Source organism: Choloepus didactylus, chromosome 2 (genome assembly GCF_015220235.1).
Source record: "Choloepus didactylus isolate mChoDid1 chromosome 2, mChoDid1.pri, whole genome shotgun sequence".
Classification (NCBI taxonomy): domain Eukaryota; kingdom Metazoa; phylum Chordata; class Mammalia; order Pilosa; family Megalonychidae; genus Choloepus; species Choloepus didactylus.
The window spans coordinates 75,975,765-75,995,411 of NC_051308.1; the positions used below are offsets into that span (position 1 = coordinate 75,975,765).

A 19,647-nucleotide genomic window follows, 5' to 3' on the forward strand; every position below is an offset into this window, starting at 1 on the left:
GGGTTTACCTTTTTTTTCTTCTTCAAGAAGCGAGGGGTGTGTGTGGAGACCAGTATTTCCTTTGTAAGTTTACAGAAACAAAAAACTTAGCTATGAAGACAAGTTACAGATATGTACATTGATTATAGCTATTATTTTCATTCGACCAAAAAAAGTGGGGGGGGGAGTGGAGAGTAGGGGAGAGTACGTATGTATGTTCCGTATACACTGCAGGTTAAGCATCCCCTCTAAAATCAAACTCGCCCCAGTATGCTGGATTGTGACTTTCTCGCCCGGCAAAGACAGGCGCGGAGAGAAGGGGCGGCGGCGTGCTAGGGGATTCCCTGAGCTCTCGAAACTCCAGGCCCCTCGAATTCCCAGTCAGGAATCAAAGTGTCCTCACTTTGCCCCCAAAAGAATGTGCGAAGGCAACGGCCCTCGGAAGTGCTGGGTAAGAGACTGGAACCACGGAAAGGAATCTGGAGCAAACCAGAACTTCAAAGGGGAAAGAAATGGGGGAGGAGAAGTGGAATATCTGAGAGGGGAAGGGTAATTAGCTTTGCACCCCCCTGGGGCAACCCAGGGAGCATCCTGGGTTTCCAGTTTTCTCCTTTGCGTGCTTAAAATGTCCTGCCTCCGCCCCCGGCTTATGCAATGTTGTGGGTAGCGGGGGGTGGGGGTGGGAGGTGGAATTAGCAGAGGCGGAAAGAAACAGGCAAGTCATGTGTCACGTGGCTTGGTTTTCCTCATAAAGGGAAGCTTTCTCCGTTAGCTTCCAGTTGTCAAACGACTTGGAGCAAGCCTTAGAGGAACTCCGCAGCAGCGCCTCCTCCGGAGTTGGATCCCGTAGACCACAGACCACAACTCCTCTGCCCTCCTCGCGCCCCATCTGCCGCTGAGATGCTAGCCCGCGCCCTGCTGCTCTGCGCCGTCCTGGCGCTCAGCCATGCAGGTGAGTACTTGGCGTCCGGCATCCCGGACCCCTGGGTTTCTGGTCCCAGGCAGAGTTTTCCGTCTGACTCCTGGGTCCCCAAAGGGAGAGAGGCTGCCTGACTTTGTGAAGAGTTTGGACCACTTGAGTCCAAAATACCTTGGTGGATATCACAGCTCTGCCACCCGATCAGTTACTTCATTGGACGAGGTACTTCATCGGTCTGAGCCTCACTTTGCTCATCTGCTAAATGGGATACGAATTTGCAGGTTGTCATCACGATTAAGACAAGATCTGAAAAATACAGGTGAAACGTTTGTGTGTGGTGCCTAATATCATTGAATGGGAGCAACTGCTTTACATAAACTAATTACGGTATTTATTCCTGCCTTAGGAAAGCCGTAACTAATTTTTAAGATAAGCAAAATATTTTGAAAAAGCTGCTTTTACCTTGAAATTTTTCTTAAATTTTGAATAATGTACTGATTCATCCAATTTAATTTTGAAATTGCTACTTATTTGAGCTTCTTAAAAATGCTAATTCGGAAACCTAAAACATCGTTAAGAAAAGGCTTAGTGACATTATTTCCCAGGTTAAATGTTTGGTTACTCTTATTCAGAATAGGAAGTTGGTTTTTCTGGATCCTAACCATTCTGTGAGGCAGGTTAAAAGAAAGTATTTTCCTATGACAGCTTGTATGTTTCTTGCATTTCTTATGGTAATAAGTAAAGCAATTAAATGTTGAAGTTAAGGTTAAGTAAAAAAATGATGTATTTACTATCCTTACTTTTCTTGTAGCAAATCCGTGCTGTTCCAACCCATGTCAAAATCGAGGTGTATGTATGAGCACAGGATTTGACCAGTATAAATGTGACTGCACCCGGACAGGATTCTATGGTGAAAACTGTTCAACACGTAAGTTTATCCTTGGTTTCCCTCATTTGGAATGGGACCACAAATAATTATCATTTTAAAGATTTGTGTCTTATAATGGGTCATGTTAACGTCTCCCTCTTTTTTTTTTTTTAATTGCAGCTGAATTTCTGACAAGAATAAAATTATTCCTGAAACCCACTCCAAACACGGTGCACTACATACTTACCCATTTCAAGGGAGTTTGGAACATCGTCAATAATATTCCCATCCTGCGAAATTCTATTATGAAATATGTGCTGACATGTAAGTAGGAGTCTCTCTCTAAGGTTTTCAGCTTCCTAAAAGAAAAGTGTGGTTTATAATACTGTAGCTTATTAAGGCTAATCAAAAATATATTTCCAACCTTGACAAAATGGTTTTAAATAAAACTTTTTCAGTATCCCTTCTATCTTGGTAGTCAAAAATATGAATTAGGTCCTATCCAGTTTATATAGTTACGTCTTATACAGAATTCCACTCACAAACCTACCCACCTCTTCTCCCCTTAACTCTCCCACTGTCCCTTTCAGTTCGTAAAGGAAATGTGGTCCTGTTGCTTACTGAATGTCCAGGGGTCAGAATTGTAGCAACCATTAAAATAGATGGTTAACATGGAGTGGGATTAGCAAGAAAATATAACTCTAAAGTGAGTTCTATGCCTAGACATTCCTGTCATAAGTCTCCTGTGCAGTATATGGTTGTTTGAAAAATCAAGATTGCTAGACCATAACATCCTGTGTAAGATGTATATGCATTGTTAAAGATGTATTTTAATGAACCATTCTCCTTTTTTATTACAAGTGGCAGTTAGACTTTAAAGTGTAGTTATTTTAAAGTAGAGTATCTTTGTTGAAATTAAATTCTGTTTCCTCATTTTATAATAAAAATGAACATTGGTTTGCTTTGCATATGGGACCAATAAAACATTTTTTTTCTTGAAATTTCAGCAAGGTCACATTTGATTGAGAGTCCACCAACTTATAATGTGCAGTATGGTTACAAAAGCTGGGAAGCGTTTTCCAACCTCTCTTATTATACCAGAGCCCTTCCTCCGGTGGCTGATGACTGCCCAACTCCCATGGGTGTGAAAGGTGAGAGTGTAAGGAAGCAGTTAGAGATGTATTAATTACTCTGGGGGTTGAATTGCCAACTAGAAAATAGGATCCTATACTATCATTTGTCAGTAGAAGTATACCTTTTTCCTTTATTATGGATGTGTATGGAGATATTTTTAAAGTGTGAATCTATGTAAACTATTCCATGAAAGTAAATGGGCATTGTAATGTCCTAATATTTTAGAATTATTTCATTAACTGAACTAATAGATAAACAAATATAGGTAACATTATTCAATAAGTTTTTTCCCATATCTTAGAACTTTCATTTATAATATAATCCTATTCATATTGTTTTTGTCCTGTAAGTGAAGAAAGCCGAATTGTTTATTGTAAATTGACAGCCAAATCTGTTTCCTTGAATATATGGATTCTTAGCTTAGTTTTCTTAAATTTCAGGGAAGAAGGAACTTCCTGATTCAAAAGAGATTGTGGAAAAGTTTCTTCTAAGAAGAAAGTTCATCCCCGATCCTCAGGGCACAAATATGATGTTTGCGTTCTTTGCTCAGCACTTCACCCATCAATTTTTCAAGACAGATCACAAGCAAGGACCAGGTTTCACCAAAGGATTGGGTCATGGGGTAAGATAGTATGAAATCAGAAATATAGCAAATCATAGTGAAACGCAAACATTAAAGACCAAAAAAAAATTGTTTGCCACATCAAATAATACACCCTCTTTTAAAAAAAATCTCTATCTATCAAGTCCTTAATGGAGTTTTCCATTTTAATTCACTGGTTTGATTTTAAAAACCTACTTAGTATCTATATTTGTAACTTGACCCTTTATTTTAGTTTAAAATATCTTCACTGTAGAATCTTGTGTCTTCAAAAGTATTTTATTACTCTGATTATGCTGCTGTAAATACTGTAAAGTGAGATTTTTACAGCATTATTATAGATTTTAACAACATAGGTTCAACTTATCAATGAGAATCTGGTATCAGTAATAGGTTATCTGATGTTTTGTTTGTAAATACTGTCTAATTGTAATAAAGTATGTGATATATTTATAGGCTCCATATGAGATTAATATAATTAAACATGAGAGATATATAGGTTAGTAGCTTCAGTGAATAAATTAATTATGTATTTTGTGGCTATGATAAGTGTGTATTTTTTAAATTTTTAAATTAAAGCAAGCTAAAACATCATATTATTTAATTATATAATAGATACTGTATAGAAGAATATCTTCATCAGTAGCTAATCAAAAATTTTCCCTATTTTCAAGGTGGACTTAAATCATATTTATGGTGAAACTCTGGATAGACAGCATAAACTGAGACTTTTCAAGGATGGAAAGTTGAAATATCAGGTATGTTCCATTTGAAAATAAGAAGTAGTTATAACTCACCACCCTGATTTATATTTTAAAATCCCTAATGGCAAAAATTTGTTTCTCAGCCCTTTGTTATTAATGTTTATTACTATTAATTTTTAGATAATTGGCGGAGAGATGTATCCTCCCACAGTCAAAGATACTCAGGTAGAGATGATCTACCCCCCTCATGTCCCTGAACACCTGCGGCTTGCTGTGGGGCAGGAGGTCTTCGGTCTGGTGCCTGGTCTGATGATGTATGCAACAATATGGCTTCGGGAACATAACAGAGTGTGCGATGTGCTTAAACAGGAGCATCCAGAATGGGATGATGAGCAGTTATTCCAGACAAGCAGACTCATCCTGATAGGTAAGCAAGAACAGAAAATAGCCTTCGGCCCCAGAGAAAAACCTTTTTTTGTCTTTGCTATACTTTGAGTAATTCTGACAGAATGGAGTGAATATAAAGTCTCATGCTCAATGTTAATTCAAAAAAGCCCATATAACCAGATTTCTATCCTTGCCCATAAGTATTAATGTAAATAACTTTGTTTTGATATTATAAGGGAAAAATAAAGAGCAGTGAAGGAGTAGCTAATTAATAAAATTGCATTTCAGTTGCTTAAAAGTTTGTGATGAGAAATAATTAATGTTCTTAATTCTTTTCATGTGAATAGGAGAGACTATTAAGATTGTGATTGAAGATTATGTACAGCAATTGAGTGGCTATCACTTCAAGCTGAAGTTTGACCCGGAGCTGCTTTTCAACCAACAATTCCAGTACCAAAACCGCATTGCTGCTGAGTTTAACACACTCTACCACTGGCATCCCCTTCTGCCTGATACCTTTCAAATCAGTGACCAGGAATACAACTATAAACAGTTTCTCTACAACAACTCTTTATTACTGGAACACGGGCTTACCCAGTTTGTTGAATCATTCACCAAGCAAATTGCTGGCAGGGTGAGCATTATTATTGAAAAACAAAAGACGAGTCAGTAACTTCAGAACTTCTGTCTCACAAATTATTATTCTTAAACTTAATAAATTAATAATAAATTATTTTGCTAGTAAAATACTTTTCTTGAAATGAGAAGTTCTATAATCTTATAAGCATTTCAGCCTTGAATGTCAGTTTACCTTTTATAATTTTAAAAGGCAAAATAGACTAGTGCTCATTGAATTTTAGGCATAGCTCCTGTTGAAATGTATGTAAGCATCTTTTCAGGACAGAAAGAGTTTTAAGTCTCAGCCGAAAGCTGAGTGCCACGGTTACTTATCTTATGCCCAAGGAATGCTTTTTAAAATAGAAACTACGAATTTGCCTAAAAATCTTGTTTTACGATTTTAATTCATTTTCCACAGGTTGCTGGTGGTAGGAATGTTCCACCTGTAGTACAAAATGTAGCAAAGGCCTCAATCGACCAGAGCAGACAGATGAAATACCAGTCTCTTAATGAGTACCGCAAACGCTTTCTGCTGAAGCCCTATAAATCATTTGAAGAACTTACAGGTGAGAAACTCTGAACTTCTTAAAGAATCAAGAGTCAAGTCGAAACAACAGAGAAGTGGAAGGAAATGGAACAAAGGAATAAAACTATTCTTTATTTTGTAAAGCCTTTTCATTGGTTGAATCTCTGTCTTTATCACTCTTACAGGAGAGAAGGAGATGGCTGCGGAGTTAGAAGAGCTCTACGGTGACATTGATGCTATGGAGCTGTATCCTGCTCTGCTGGTAGAAAAGCCTCGTCCAGACGCCATCTTTGGTGAGACCATGGTAGAAATGGGAGCTCCGTTCTCTTTGAAAGGACTCATGGGGAATCCCATATGTTCTCCTGACTACTGGAAGCCTAGCACTTTTGGTGGAGAAACAGGTTTTAAAATCATCAACACAGCCTCAATCCAATCTCTCATCTGCAATAATGTGAAAGGCTGTCCCTTTACTGCCTTCAATGTTCAGGATTCCCAGCTCACCAAAACAGTCACCATTAATGCCAGCTCTTCCCACTCCAGACTAGATGATATCAATCCCACAGTACTGCTAAAAGGACGTTCAACTGAGCTATAGAAGTCTACTGATCATATTTATTTATTTATTATGAACTATTTCTTGTAACTTAACTATTTAATAATATTTATAATAAACTCCTTATTTTACTTAACATCTTCTGTAACAGAAGACAGTACTCCTGTTGCAGGAGAAAGGGTCATACTTGTGAAGATTCTTGTTACTACTTAGATATATTTTCTTCAAGTTAAAGAGGAAAATAGTTTTTTTTATAAACCAATGGAAAATGAGTTTTGACATCTTTTTACCTGAGTTTCAATTTACATCATGCTATAACAAGAACAAAAGTAAAAGTGTCTGAATATTTAAATTCTGGTAACAAGATGGTAAAATGCTGCTGGTTTCTACACTGTTGATGTTTCCAGTGTATCTTCCATGATGCATTGGGATCAAGTAACGTTCTGGAATTTTAAAGTGCTTTTACACATTTATCTGCTATTAAAAAAAAAAAAGTGTGTTTTTAAATGAATTACTAAGTGAGATATTAGTAATAATTTCATGCCAAATTTTTAAAGCAACATTGAGAAAAGAATTTGAAATTTCTAAATTCAAAGGATAGAGTCACTTCTAGAAGTTTGTTTTATTTACTGTGCTAAAGTTATTTAATCTGTGATCTCATCAGTAAAATGAGCTCTCACAGATTTAAATCTGTAAAATCAGTACAAATTATATGACAATTAATGAAAAAAATTGCATAAGAGATTTTGCTTTTTCACTAGGAATGCAAATCTACTTAATGTTACAGTTTCCTTTTAATATTATCAAAATGCCAAATGTTAAATTGGTAGAATCACTGCAATAAATTAAATAAATTGAATTAAGAACATGCCAAGAAATTCCAGAATTTCTTTATATTGCTAGTATTAAGCAAAATTGATGGCAACAAAAGATTCTATGTTTAAAATAAACAATATCAAAGAAAAAATACATTACAGTTCAAATTTGGGTTAAACTCTTGAAGGAAACTTTTTGTATCATTGAGTACTGCAGGCTTGGTACTCAAAAGAGACTGTCATGATGGTAATGAATTACCTAGCTGGACATGGCTAAAGATCTTTTTTCTCAGATTTTCTGTTGCACAGTATGATTTAGCACTCCATACCATAGTGCAAAAATAGCAAAGACCTCATGAGAAGCCTCTTCAACGTGCTTAATTTCATTTTGATGCGTTATTTTTATCTGAATCTTGACTAAGCCAATTAAATATGTGCATTTGATCATTTGAATCAAACCTGGCTGTCTCCATGCTTTTCCTTTTATTTTCTTCTTTAGCCATTTTGCTAAGAGACTCTCTTTTTATCATTTTACTACTTCTATTTTGTTTTCCTGGTTTTTAAGATCTGCATTTGTCTTTCTTTGGACTTTCTGCCTGTACTTTCTTATATAGACTTATGCAAATGTTCAGGAAAACCTCAGCTCAGGACTCTTTAATTCCTCTTAAGAGGGATAAAAGAAAAAATAATAATAAAAGCCCTTAAAAAAACAGTATACATTTATTTTAGTTGAAAAACAGAGAATTTTATTTACAGTTAATTTTAACTATGACCAGAGAATCTTACAAATAGGCTAGAATCTTAGAAAGAACTGGAGAAGGAGCCTTGCCAGGAAGAAAGTTACATTCCTATTTTTAATGAATGCCGTTGTTTAAATCAACAACAAAAATTCCTGCATAATTCCCAGCAAGATTCTGCTGCTTCTTTTCCCCAACCCATTGTCAGCTGACATTTTCTGGTACTGTATATTACTTAATTTAATTTATTGATGATTGTTATTTATGTTTTTTTTAGGACATTAATATTTAAAATGGGTTTAAGCCTGCAATCATTGATTGTTTTTCCATTCTGGAGGGTTACCTCACTGAATTATTATATAAATAACCAAAAGAAATGTTTGGATTTAAGATTTGTGAATGAATTTTCAGGAAACAATTCTGTTATATTAAGATACTTAACATTAGGCTGTATCTCAGTAGGAATTACCGATTTGCCAGTCCACAGAGAATAGTGTATCTCATCAGCCTGGACATGAAATAAAACTGACTTTATATGTTCTTTGAAGGACCTGTGGGTGCTTCATTAATTCATTCAACTGTAATTTATTAAGGAAATACTCTGTGCAAAGCACTGTCGGTTTTAATATTTTTAAATCAAATATTGATTACAGACAAAGTAATTTTGTAAATTATTATGAATCAGTAAATTTGTAAGTTTTAGTGTTAACTGAAGTTAATTTTACTGTAATCAGTAAATTTGTAAATAACTGAAATGTGTCTTGGGAAGAGGGAGAAAATGAAATAAATTTCATTAAAGGGCAATAACTCAGGGGAATCTTTAAGATATTATGTGTAAAAGGTTTAAGGGTTAAAAAGAAATAGTCAGCGTTAAAGTGCTAGTATAAGAAACTCTTAACTTTTTTTTTTTTTTTTGGAAAAAAACTTGATTTGTTTTCAATATCAATCTGCTGACTGAACCTGGGTATCAGGGATCTGTATGTGAATGTTTCAGTGCCTCAGACAAATGTGTATTTAAATTAACTTAAGTAAATAAGTCTTGAAACAAATGTCTGTTTATTTTTGTACTATTTAAGAACTGAAAAATCTTTAAAAATAAATTTTGATCATCTGTACATATCTTTGTCTTTGACATTTGATTTCTTTGTAGATTTTCCTTGAAGTAAACTATTGACTTGTGTTCTCTCCATTTAGAACTATAATGGCCCTTGCTGAAATGATTCTACCCTCAGTCATATAGAGGCCTCCTAAGGTCACTACTTATAATCTCTTATTTACCACAACCTTGTGTTGGGAAAATTAGTATTTGTGCTATAGGAGATAGGGAGATAGCAACAAGCTTGAGCTTATTGCCTAGTCTAAAAGAACGAATGAAAAAAAGAATATACAGCACCCAAGAATAAGCCAAATGTTAACTGAGGAAGTACAAAAAAATTTAAAAAAGAAGTTCAAAAGAGGAGAAATTATACCCAGTTGGGCAAATCTTGGATGGCAAAAGTACCTGGCTCGTTGGCTTCTGTTGTTCCCCTGCTCTTGGCATCTTGGTAATTTCAATTTTCCTACGGGCCATGTATTTAACATTCTGCCTGGCCCCTCTCTTCCTTCACCTTCTTCTTTCTAATGATGCCTTCTTCCACCATATTTTCCATGACCAAACATACCTAGACCTCAACATCATTAATGATTGCACTACCCCCAAAACCTTGATTTCAAGCATCCTTTTTCACTACCAACACTCCCATCCTTCTAGCTCATCTATTTTAGTATGTACACCCTGACATCTAACTCTCTGGTTTCACTGAGGCTGCTGATCACTGATCTCATGAATTCACTATTTACCACGCCTCTTATGTCTTCATTCCTTTCCTTGTCCATCCAGCTCATATTCTATTGTCCATCATTTTAACCGTTCCCTCACTCTGTGTCTGTTCTTCACGGTACTAAACTGGCAAAGCTTGATTAAATTCATCCATCCTCCGATCTTTTCCCATACCCCAGCACCTGAATGTTACTGGAAAAACCATAAAGGTGAAGAATAATTTCATTTTGAATCATGGTCACATTCTCAAATCAACTCTGTCAATCAACCCTATATCTGCAATTCCCCATATTACATATCCACATGCTGAACTGACGCCCTTGATTCATATTTAATTGAGAAAATCAAACAAGAACACCTTCATTTTTCCACACGTCACAAACCTACCAAGTTACCTACACATTCCACGTATGTATTCAAATTGTTTGTCTTCCTTCCTGACACATGGAGAAAGTGTGCCTTTTCCTACCAAAAGCCTACTATTCCATTTGCGCTCTGATTTTCTCCCCCTCTCACCTTTTCAAAGAATTTGGTCCTTCAAATATCCCATTTTTATCCTGCACTATTAATTTATCCCTTTCTACAAGATTATTCACATCAATATGCAAAACATGTTCAAGCAGCTATCTTCATTTACCAACCTATTTTCTCTTTAAACTGTGTAGTTGGGCTTCTGAACTAGCTATTCCTTTGAGACTTCTTTTATGATAAATAAGGCTCCCCATATTACAAATCCAAATGCAATTTCTCTGTCCCTATCTTATTTGATTTTGCAGTATCATTCATCAGAGATGCCTATGGCCTCTCTATTGAAAGATTTTTGTTTGTTTGTTTTTGGCTTCCATGATTTGAAAGTCTCCTAACCTTTCTCCAACTTTACAAACTGCTACTACTCAGCCTTTTTTACAAGCTCTTCCTCTTCTACCTTATCTATAAGTTGGAGTTTTCTTGTTCCCCCTTCTGTATCTGCACTCTTTTCCATGTTATTCTCCATCAACCTCATAATTTGAAACACTATTCACTCCCAAATTTATGTCTCCAAGACTAACCTCTGATTGTCAGTTGACAGCATATCCATCCAAACTCATAAATTTAATTGCGTATTTTACATCTCTGCTCTCCCAGCACCACATACTCAAAATAGTAATCTTCTATAGTAAAGGGCACCACCATCCCCTAGTTCTCAAGCCAAATATCTTTCCTTCATTCCCACAGACAATCCAGCAGAAATCTTTTGACTATATCCTACAAACAAATCCTAAGTCTATCACTTTTTCTCCAAATCCACTACCATCAATCTAGTTATTGCAATAGTCTCCTAATCGGTGTTCCCTTTTCTATTCTTGCCTCACCCCAAACAATTCTCATTATAGCAGTGAGAGTGACCTGCTTGAAATATTCCAGTGGTTCATCAATACAGCATGGATAAATTATGAACTCTTTATCCTATGTTACAAGACACCCTATGATCTGTCCTCTGCCTACCTGTCTGGCCTCTTCTGCTATAATTCCCCTCCCTTGTTCACTATGCTTCAGCCACATTGGCCCTCTAGTTTGCACGCTAGTGGTGATTCATTCTCAAGCTGATGCCCTGCCTAGAATGTTCCTTCTGAAGACCTTCACATGGTGAGGGACTTTCAAATCTCAGCTCAAATGTTTCCACCTTAGGAAGGCCTCCAACTGCCTAATCTAAAGCAATCATTAAAGCTGTTTTACTTTTTTCATGACATTTATTGCTGTTTGATATTTTCTTGTTTTGTGTGTTTATATATTATCTATATCCTCTCTCTAGATGAAAGTAAGGATCTTGTCTGTATTGTTCTCTGCTCCCAGAACACTGCCTGACATTTAAAAATCAATCAAAAATTATTTAATCATTGAATAAGAATAGGTTTCATGAAAGAAGCAAGATATGTAGTGAGTCTTGAGGAAAGGGTAAGGTATTACAAAGCAGAGATATTTGTAGTAGATTGAATTATGTGTTCCAATTTAAACATGTTTCTTGATCTTAATCTGCATTCCTGTGGGTGTGAACCCATTGTAAATAGGATTTATTGAAGATGTTATTTGAGTTAAGGTGTGGCCCAACTAAAGGAGGGTGGGCTTTAGTCTGTATGACTGGAGTTCTTTATAAAGAGAAGAAATTCAGACATGCAGAGAGAAAACCATGGAGAGGAGCCAGAAGCCAAAAGTCAAGAGAACTCTGAAGAAAAAGGAAAGGACATTGCCATGTGATGGGAAAGCTAAGGACTGCTGGCCAGCTAGAACAGTCCCAACCCCAGGAGGAAACAAACCTTCTAGCCTCTGACACCAAAAGCCAATAAATCCTGCTGTTTAAACCAAAATCAGTCCTTGATATTTGTAATAGTGGTATAGTAAAACTAAGACATACTCAATCTGAAAAATACTTTGGCAGTTTCTTCTAAAACTAAAAATTCACTTATTATATGCATTAGTTTTCTCAACAAATTGTCACAAACTCACTAGCTTAGAACAAAAACATTATTCTGTCATATTTCTGGAGGTCAGAAGTCCAAAATGGGTCATTTGGAGTTAAAACTGAGGTGTCAGCAGGGCTGCATTCCTTCTGGGGACTCTAAGGGAGATCTGTTCTTTGCCTTTTTTCCTGCTTCTCTAGGCCACTGGCATTCCTTGGCTTGAAATCCCTTCCTCTACCTTCAAAGTCAGCAGCATAGTATCTTGTAATCTCTTTCTGATTTTGATCCTCCTCCTTGCTCTTATAAGAACTCCCTATAATGACATTGGGCCCAACCAGATAACCCAGAATAATCTCCCCATCTCAAAATAGTTGACTTAATCACATCTGTAAAGTCTCTTTCATCATAGTCACAGGCTCTGGTGATGGGGATGTGGACATCTTTTGGGGGTCATTATTCTGCCTACCACACCATATGACCCAGCAATTACACTCTTGGGAATTTATCCCTGTTATGAATTGAATCATGCCCCCACAATGACATTTTCAAGTCCTAACCCCTGGTACTGAGGATGTGAACTCATTTGGGAATAAGATCTTCAAAGATGCTATTAAGATAGGGGTGGGTGTTAATCCAATGTAACTGGAGCCCTTATAATCAGAGGATATTTTGAAATAGTAGACAGATTACCATTTAATGGAGGCAGAGATTGATTTATAGATTTCCAGCAAGACATCAACAGAAAACTACAGACTTTACAGAAATCATGGCTTGTTGGTATCTTGATTTTGGACTTCTACCTTCTAAAACTGAGACAATAAGTTCCTGTTGTTTAAGCCAACTAGATGATGATATTTGTTATAGCAGAACTGGCAAACTAAGAAAATCCCAAAGAAATGGAAACATATTCATTCAAAAGCCTGTACGTGAATGTCCCTATCAGCTTTATTCATAATAGCCAATAACTGAAAATAACTGCAATGCCCTTCAATGGGTGAGTGATTAAAAAACCAAAACAGTGATGAACTGAGATATATCCTTCAGTACTAATGAATACTACTGAATACTACTTAGCAAAATAAAATAAAATAAAACAAAAACTATTGAGATTTATTTATATACATAGATATATACATATATAAAACAGCTTGGATGGACCTCAAGGGAATTATGCTGAGTAAAACGAACCAATTTCAAAAGGTTACCTACTGTTCCCAATTATATAATATTCTTGAAATAAAGCTATATGGTTGGGAAGATTAGTGGTTTCCAGATTAGTGATTGGGAGAGAAAGCTACAGCTAAAAGGGTGGTAGCATGGGGGAGAGCCTGGAGGTGATGTTTCATCGTCATCCCCATTCTCTCTTCTCCCTTCCACTTGTACTTTTATTTACTGGTGGCTTTATCTTAATTGTGGTGTGGTTACATTAAGCTACATATGGGATAAAATTGCATGAAATCATATGTGCGCACACACACACATAAGTGCATATGTAACTAGTGAAATCTGAATAAACTCTGTGGATTGTAGCAAAGACCATTTCCTGATTTTGTACTATTATTATGCAAGATTTCAACATTGAAGGAGGTGAGGTGAAGGGTGCATGTGAACTTCCTGTACATTCTTTACAATTTCCTGTGAATCTATGATTATTTCAAAATAAAAAGTTAAAGAAAAAAAAAAAAGAAGAAGATGATGATGAAGAGCTGCAATGCCATTCTTGGTAGAGGGAATAGTTTTGGAGACCATTTTTGTGCCATGTGATTTATTTTAAACTTCATCCAATTGCCATAGTTGATTGTCCCAGGTGGATCCCAATCCAAGCTGGGAAAATAAAATTTTTTCTCCTGGGAATTTGTAAATAGGACAGAATTCCAGTTTACTCTGGGGTGTTGAGTTGTTGATTTGCACTGAGATGATGGACATCCAGAAGCTGTGAGTGTTCCTGTGACTATCACAGCAAGAACCTGAAATCACTGAATTGCAGAGGAAGAAATCTAAGGTATTGCTAATTGAAATTGATTATGGTTTATTCAGACAATTCTCCAAGTCTTTATGGAAAGAAATCTTGTTTGTTGGAGAAAAATATAGATCCAGGAGTGAAAGCATGCTAAGTAATAAAGGAATAAGTTCAGAAATAAGTGTATAAATATCATGAATCAAATGCTTCAGAATTGAGCAGAGAATCATTCAATCAACTGGCAAACCTCCCCTTTGTCCCTTACCCCCATTCTCTCTTCTCTCTTCCACTTGTAGTTTTATTTACTGGTGGCTTTAACTGTCATTTTATGCAAGTTTGATCACAAATCTTCAGCCTCAGCTGATATTTAGCACCAAATAAGGGTCAAATAACCTGGAAGACCAAACCAAGGAGCAATAGATGACAGCAGGATAAATGTAAGCAGTCTGCATAAATTCTAGAGAGGAGGAAAAGTGGGACAGTACTCCCACCTGTATAGTCAAATAAGTTAGCAGGTGTGTGAATGAGAAGATCCATCTATTAAAAGGGCTGGGATTGACTTCTGCTTTCATGCCTGACAGAGTAACTAGTACTGGACTAGCCATTCTAACATAAACAATTACAAAACTGGACACAATGTATGAAATAGCTGTTTACAGGCATTGAAGAACATGCACAGAAGGACTATAGTCCTTGAGATATGGGGAAATCAGTGAGAAAAGCTTTGTGATTGCTTAGCTTTCTGCCTGGAAATATGTTCTGGACTTCAGCACCAGGAAGGGTTGCCTACCAGACAGTGGTCTTCTGAACCAAGACAAATCAGAGTGTGGGGCTATCGAGCACCTGAAATTTGGAGCTGCAGAAATCAGAAGTCTTTGACTGAACATTAAACTGTGCATATGCAGTGCAAGTCTCCCTGAAACGAGGCAAAGAATCAGCGAACAAGGAACTGACTGGTGTCTAGAGTTCACACGGGGTTGAGAAATATGCTAGTTCTGAGCATCCAGTGTAGAAAGACCTCGCTGAACACCCTGCACACTCAATAGAGACCCCAGAAAGGCCATATCTTAGGAATAGGCGAATTTAGCCTTAGAAAAAGGCTACTCTAGGCCTACCCTAACAATGCTTAGAAATGTACCATGGAATAATCAAACTGATTCGGGAGAAAGTTAGACTGCCAGCCAGAATAAAATTTAACACTCTCTTAAGGAAAACAGTACAATCCAGAAACTCAACAAATAGCATTGCTGGAAGAAGCATAGGATTTGGGCTGGTCTTATACCTCAGCCACTCATGCCTCAGTTTCTCCTGCCCCTGGGTCTTGTGCCCTTTCGTGTTGATCCTGAGTGAGGTGATGTGGAAGCAGATAGCGTGACTTTTCCCTGGTGTTACTCAATATCTGTTCCTGATGACAAACATTCAAAAACAAAGGGCGTAGTATAATTTGCATGCTTTCCAAGGAGTGTTTCTCACTTACATAGCATTCTGAAAGAAGTGAAGAAAAGGCCAAAAGGTAAGCAATCTTTTCCTTAAGCAGGAAAAAAAAAAAAAAAAAAAAAAGGCCAAGAATGTTCCTTTTACCCACACCCTAAAACTTATCATTTAAAATCTAAACTTTCTGTAACATTATCATGGTATTTTTATTTACCTTGACTATTATCACTAATAAGTAATGTCCTAAATACCGGGTGATCTGAAATTCTGATTAAGTTGAAAAAAGTCTGCTTCAAACAGAGAAAGAGTGAGAGTCTTTGAATATGAGAAACAGCATGATAGTATTAAAGCTCCAACTTTGGGAAGTTTCAGCACCAAATAAATTGATATGGCCCTCCCTTTTCTCATATGAATTATCTTCATCTATTTAAAAGGTGATTTTGTATATATTAAGTATCATATATATTCTTAATAAAATGAATTTAAATAAATAAGAAAATATAGACTATGACTACCATTTTACTTTTAGAAATTTACAGGACTACTTGAGTTATCTAGAGATATTCTTGGGTACTGTAAAACAATTGTGGTTTTCAAACTAAATAATTTAACTCAAAACTTATAAGTCAAGAAACAAGACTTCACATTCATGATGAGACTGGCATGACAGTAGACTGACTAAATGCTGGCAGTGCGTATATGGACTTAAGAGTTGGGTAAATCTGGATTGGGTCCTAGCCCTGCTACTTTCTAGCAGTGTGGTTACTAATAAGCTCCATATTCCTCACCTTTAAAAGGTAAAATGGGGACAATAATGCTGCCTGTTTTCCAGGCTCAGGATCAACATACAATTTAAAGTAGCTATATTTATTTTCTTAATTCAAACCATAAATTGAGGCAAGTAACTTTTCTACTTCTTCATTTCTCCAATCATATAATAAATAATGTTTATAATATTGCACTGAGAAAAAAATCAGAGAAAGTAGAAATAATTCAAGATTCTAAAATTTGCTTCCTATAACTTCAAGAACTACGAATCTCTCTGAGTTTGGTTTCATTTTTTTTCAGTTATGCTATGAGAAGCTTTAGAGAATCTTACATGATTCCTCTTATCATATCTGAGTCCTTGATATTCACCTATCCCATGGTAATTTAAGAGAGTTCATTGTTTCCCAATGGATTTAATAGGCATAAGACACTGTGTACAAGAAGCTCTACAGCTCAGGAAAGATCTATCCTGTTGTGCTTTCAGAGGTAAACTACCTAAATTACTTTTAACTTGGTAGTTGTGGTAGGCAGAACAATGCCCCCCTCAAAGTTGTCCACATTCTAATCCTCAGAATCTATGATATGTTACGTTACATGGCAAGGAATAATTAAGTTTGTAGATGGAATTAGGGCCACTTATCATCAATTTTAAAATAAGGTTAGCCTGGATTGGATAAGCTCAGTGTAATCACAAGTGTCCTTAAATGGGGAGGAACCTTAAAGAGGGAGGCAGAAGAATCAATGTCAGAGTGATGTGATATAAGAAAGACTCAGCTGGCCATTGTTGGCTTTGAAGATGGAGAGAGGCCAGAGGTGAAGGAATGTGGGCAACCTCTAGAAGCTGAAAAGGACTAGAAAACAGATTCTCCCCTAGAGCTTCCAGAAAGAAACATAACCCTGGTAACACATTGATTTCAGCCCAGTGAGACCCATTTCAGACTTCTAAACTTCAACACTGTAAGAAAATAAATTTTTGTGGTATTTTAAGCCACAAAGTTCCTGGTAATTTGTTACAGAAGCAATAGGAAACCTAATACAGTAGTTAATGAGGACAAGAAAAGAACAGGTTGAGCCTGATGAAAACTACCTTCTATAATGAGAACTACGCATAAATTACTTTATATAGATATATGCAATGAATCACACAGTGGGTTTTGAGTTTGGTTTCCTTCCACTACATACCAATGTTTTGGGCCTTTTTTAGACTTGCTTCTGTGTAGCACACGTAAACTGGCAGAGTCTGGACTTCTTGCTTCAAAGCCCTGATTATTATTTGTGATAGGTCTTAACTTTTGTACTTGCTTTAGGCACACTCTTTAAGCCCCATATGATAATCAGTGGATTTCTTCAGGAGACTTTTCCTTTTCTTGAATTTGTTCTGCAAATGCTGGCTGTAGAGTTGATTAACTGTCTCTCTTAACTGATATTCACTCTCTTCTCTCACTCTGTTGGGATCAATTCTATATTATAGGTGTTTTGGAGAAAGATTTTAAAGAGTTATGTGCCATTTCCTGCTTGGAATCAAAATTGAAAATGGAAACTTCCGCTTGCAAAACAAGTGTATTGGCACTTAATTTCCTCCTTCTCCCCTTTATAACAGCAGCTTAAAATGAGAAGTGGTTAGATACTGTAGGGACCCAGGGCCTGGGCCCCCACCCCTCCATAGTGAAAGTGAGCTATTTCGCATAGCCGCCTACTTGACTGGGACAGATGTTGAAAGTCATCAGACCTCCCCAGGGGGTGGGAGGAGGGGAGAGAATGTACAAATGGTATTGAAAACACAGCTCTAAAACTCCCTTCCCCTGATCACCATTGATAACAAATCTCCATACCCTTGTGTCATAAGACCCTGTCAAACCTCTGTTCTCACACCCTATGGAATGTCCTTGTCCTAACCTTTATAAACCAACCCCTGGCACCCTCCTCTCTTTGTGGGGTGCTAACTTCTGTCTTTCCTCAGCTAGTCACAACTAAGAAAAATCGTCTCCTGTCAGTAGTCCTATTAAACTCATGTCTAACTCTGTGCCTGGCATGTTCCTCAGTCTTGAGGATAAACTGGGTTGGAACAATTGGAGAGCCAGTCAGGGGAATGAAGAGCTGCTGGCCATAGTGTGAGTGAGTTCTGGGAAGGGAGAATCCATGGGGGGAGTCCAAAATTGGCCCATATCATCAGTATGGGGAGGGGTGTCTGTCCTCCTGGACAAATATGGACCACTGTGAGAGTATGGGGATTCTCTAAAAACTCTGGTGGAGTTACTAACTGTTTTGTAACGGATAACAGGACAACTAAATTTAAATAAAAAGAAAAGGGATCAGCAAATAGTGGTTGCCATAGCATGGCCCCTGTCAGGAGCCTTGCAGATGGCTACCAAGGCAGAATAAGCAGCAAAAGCTACTGCATGCTATTTAGAGGAAAAAGTAAAACTGGAAAGAGATATGCACCTTGCCCAGGCAGAATTGAAGGACTCTCTGACCAACTGCCTGCTCTGTGTGGAAGATCAGTTAGAGACTCTGGCATGCAGACATGCCTGAGTCAAAGACCATAAATTGCCTCAGGCTCAAGTCCAGAGAATCTTAGCTACTCCCAGATAAGACCCCAAAGCATGGGACCCCCATAGACTCCTCCTCAGAAGAAGAAGAAGGGAAAGAATGGGAGCTTTTTGGCAGTATTAAAAAAATTTGGAAAGATTTTAGTTATGAGCATATGAGAAAAAAAGTTTGTTCTGTAGCACCATATGGCCTCAATATGATTTAAAATCAGGAGAGAAATAGCTCTATGGAAAGAACACTGTATTATAATTAGAATTGTTCTGAAAAAGAGTAAAAATGGGATGAGAGGATGTATATTCAATCCTGTATTTGCCCCTCTCAAAAGTATTACTGTGTTTCTGTTTCTTGTGAGTAACTTTCTATTTGTGTCTTGTCTACCTGTTCAATGTATATTCTCATACCTTCAGATGGCAATAACAAATTAACAAAAATTCTTGAAGAGCTCTATTTGAATGGCTTAAAAATAAATAAGCATGTGTGTGTGTGTTTTTGTGTGTATGTGTGTGTGTGTGTGTGTGTGTGTGTGTGTACATATACACACATACATACCTCCTGGAGTCCCAGAAGAAAACAACCCTCTTGGCAGCAGGGCTCAAAGCCTTAGTTTTGAAATTACTGTAAACAAACCTGGACATTTAGACATTCCAATTTGCCAGCTCACACCTTTAAGTGAAATAGATCTAATAATTGGAAAAAAATTTTAAATGAGTGTAGGAACTCCCAAATCCCACTGCCCTGATTTAAAACTTTAAAAGCCACATTCAATAGTCAAACCTCATTCTTTCTGTCTCACCTATCCCTGCCACCAGGGCCTAAGCACCTAAGGCAGCTATGAAG

General features: G+C 37.0%; 1 protein-coding gene across 2 annotated transcripts; it reads left to right on the forward strand.

Moving 5' to 3' along the window:
* Positions 1-768: 768 nt before the first annotated feature.
* Positions 769-8,945, forward strand: PTGS2 (prostaglandin-endoperoxide synthase 2). 2 transcript variants are annotated; one of them, XM_037825149.1, is made up of 10 exons: positions 769-931; positions 1,710-1,826; positions 1,947-2,090; positions 2,774-2,917; positions 3,341-3,522; positions 4,176-4,259; positions 4,386-4,632; positions 4,940-5,226; positions 5,629-5,776; positions 5,922-6,331. In XM_037825149.1, the coding sequence occupies exons 1-10, from the start codon at positions 880-882 to the stop codon at positions 6,329-6,331; spliced, it is 1,815 nt and encodes a 604-aa protein (XP_037681077.1). In that variant the 5' UTR covers positions 769-879. The 2 variants fall into 2 exon arrangements, with proteins under 2 accessions (XP_037681077.1, XP_037681076.1); XM_037825148.1 differs by having other exon boundaries at positions 791-1,217; positions 5,922-8,945.
* The last annotated feature ends 10,702 nt before the right edge of the window (positions 8,946-19,647 follow it).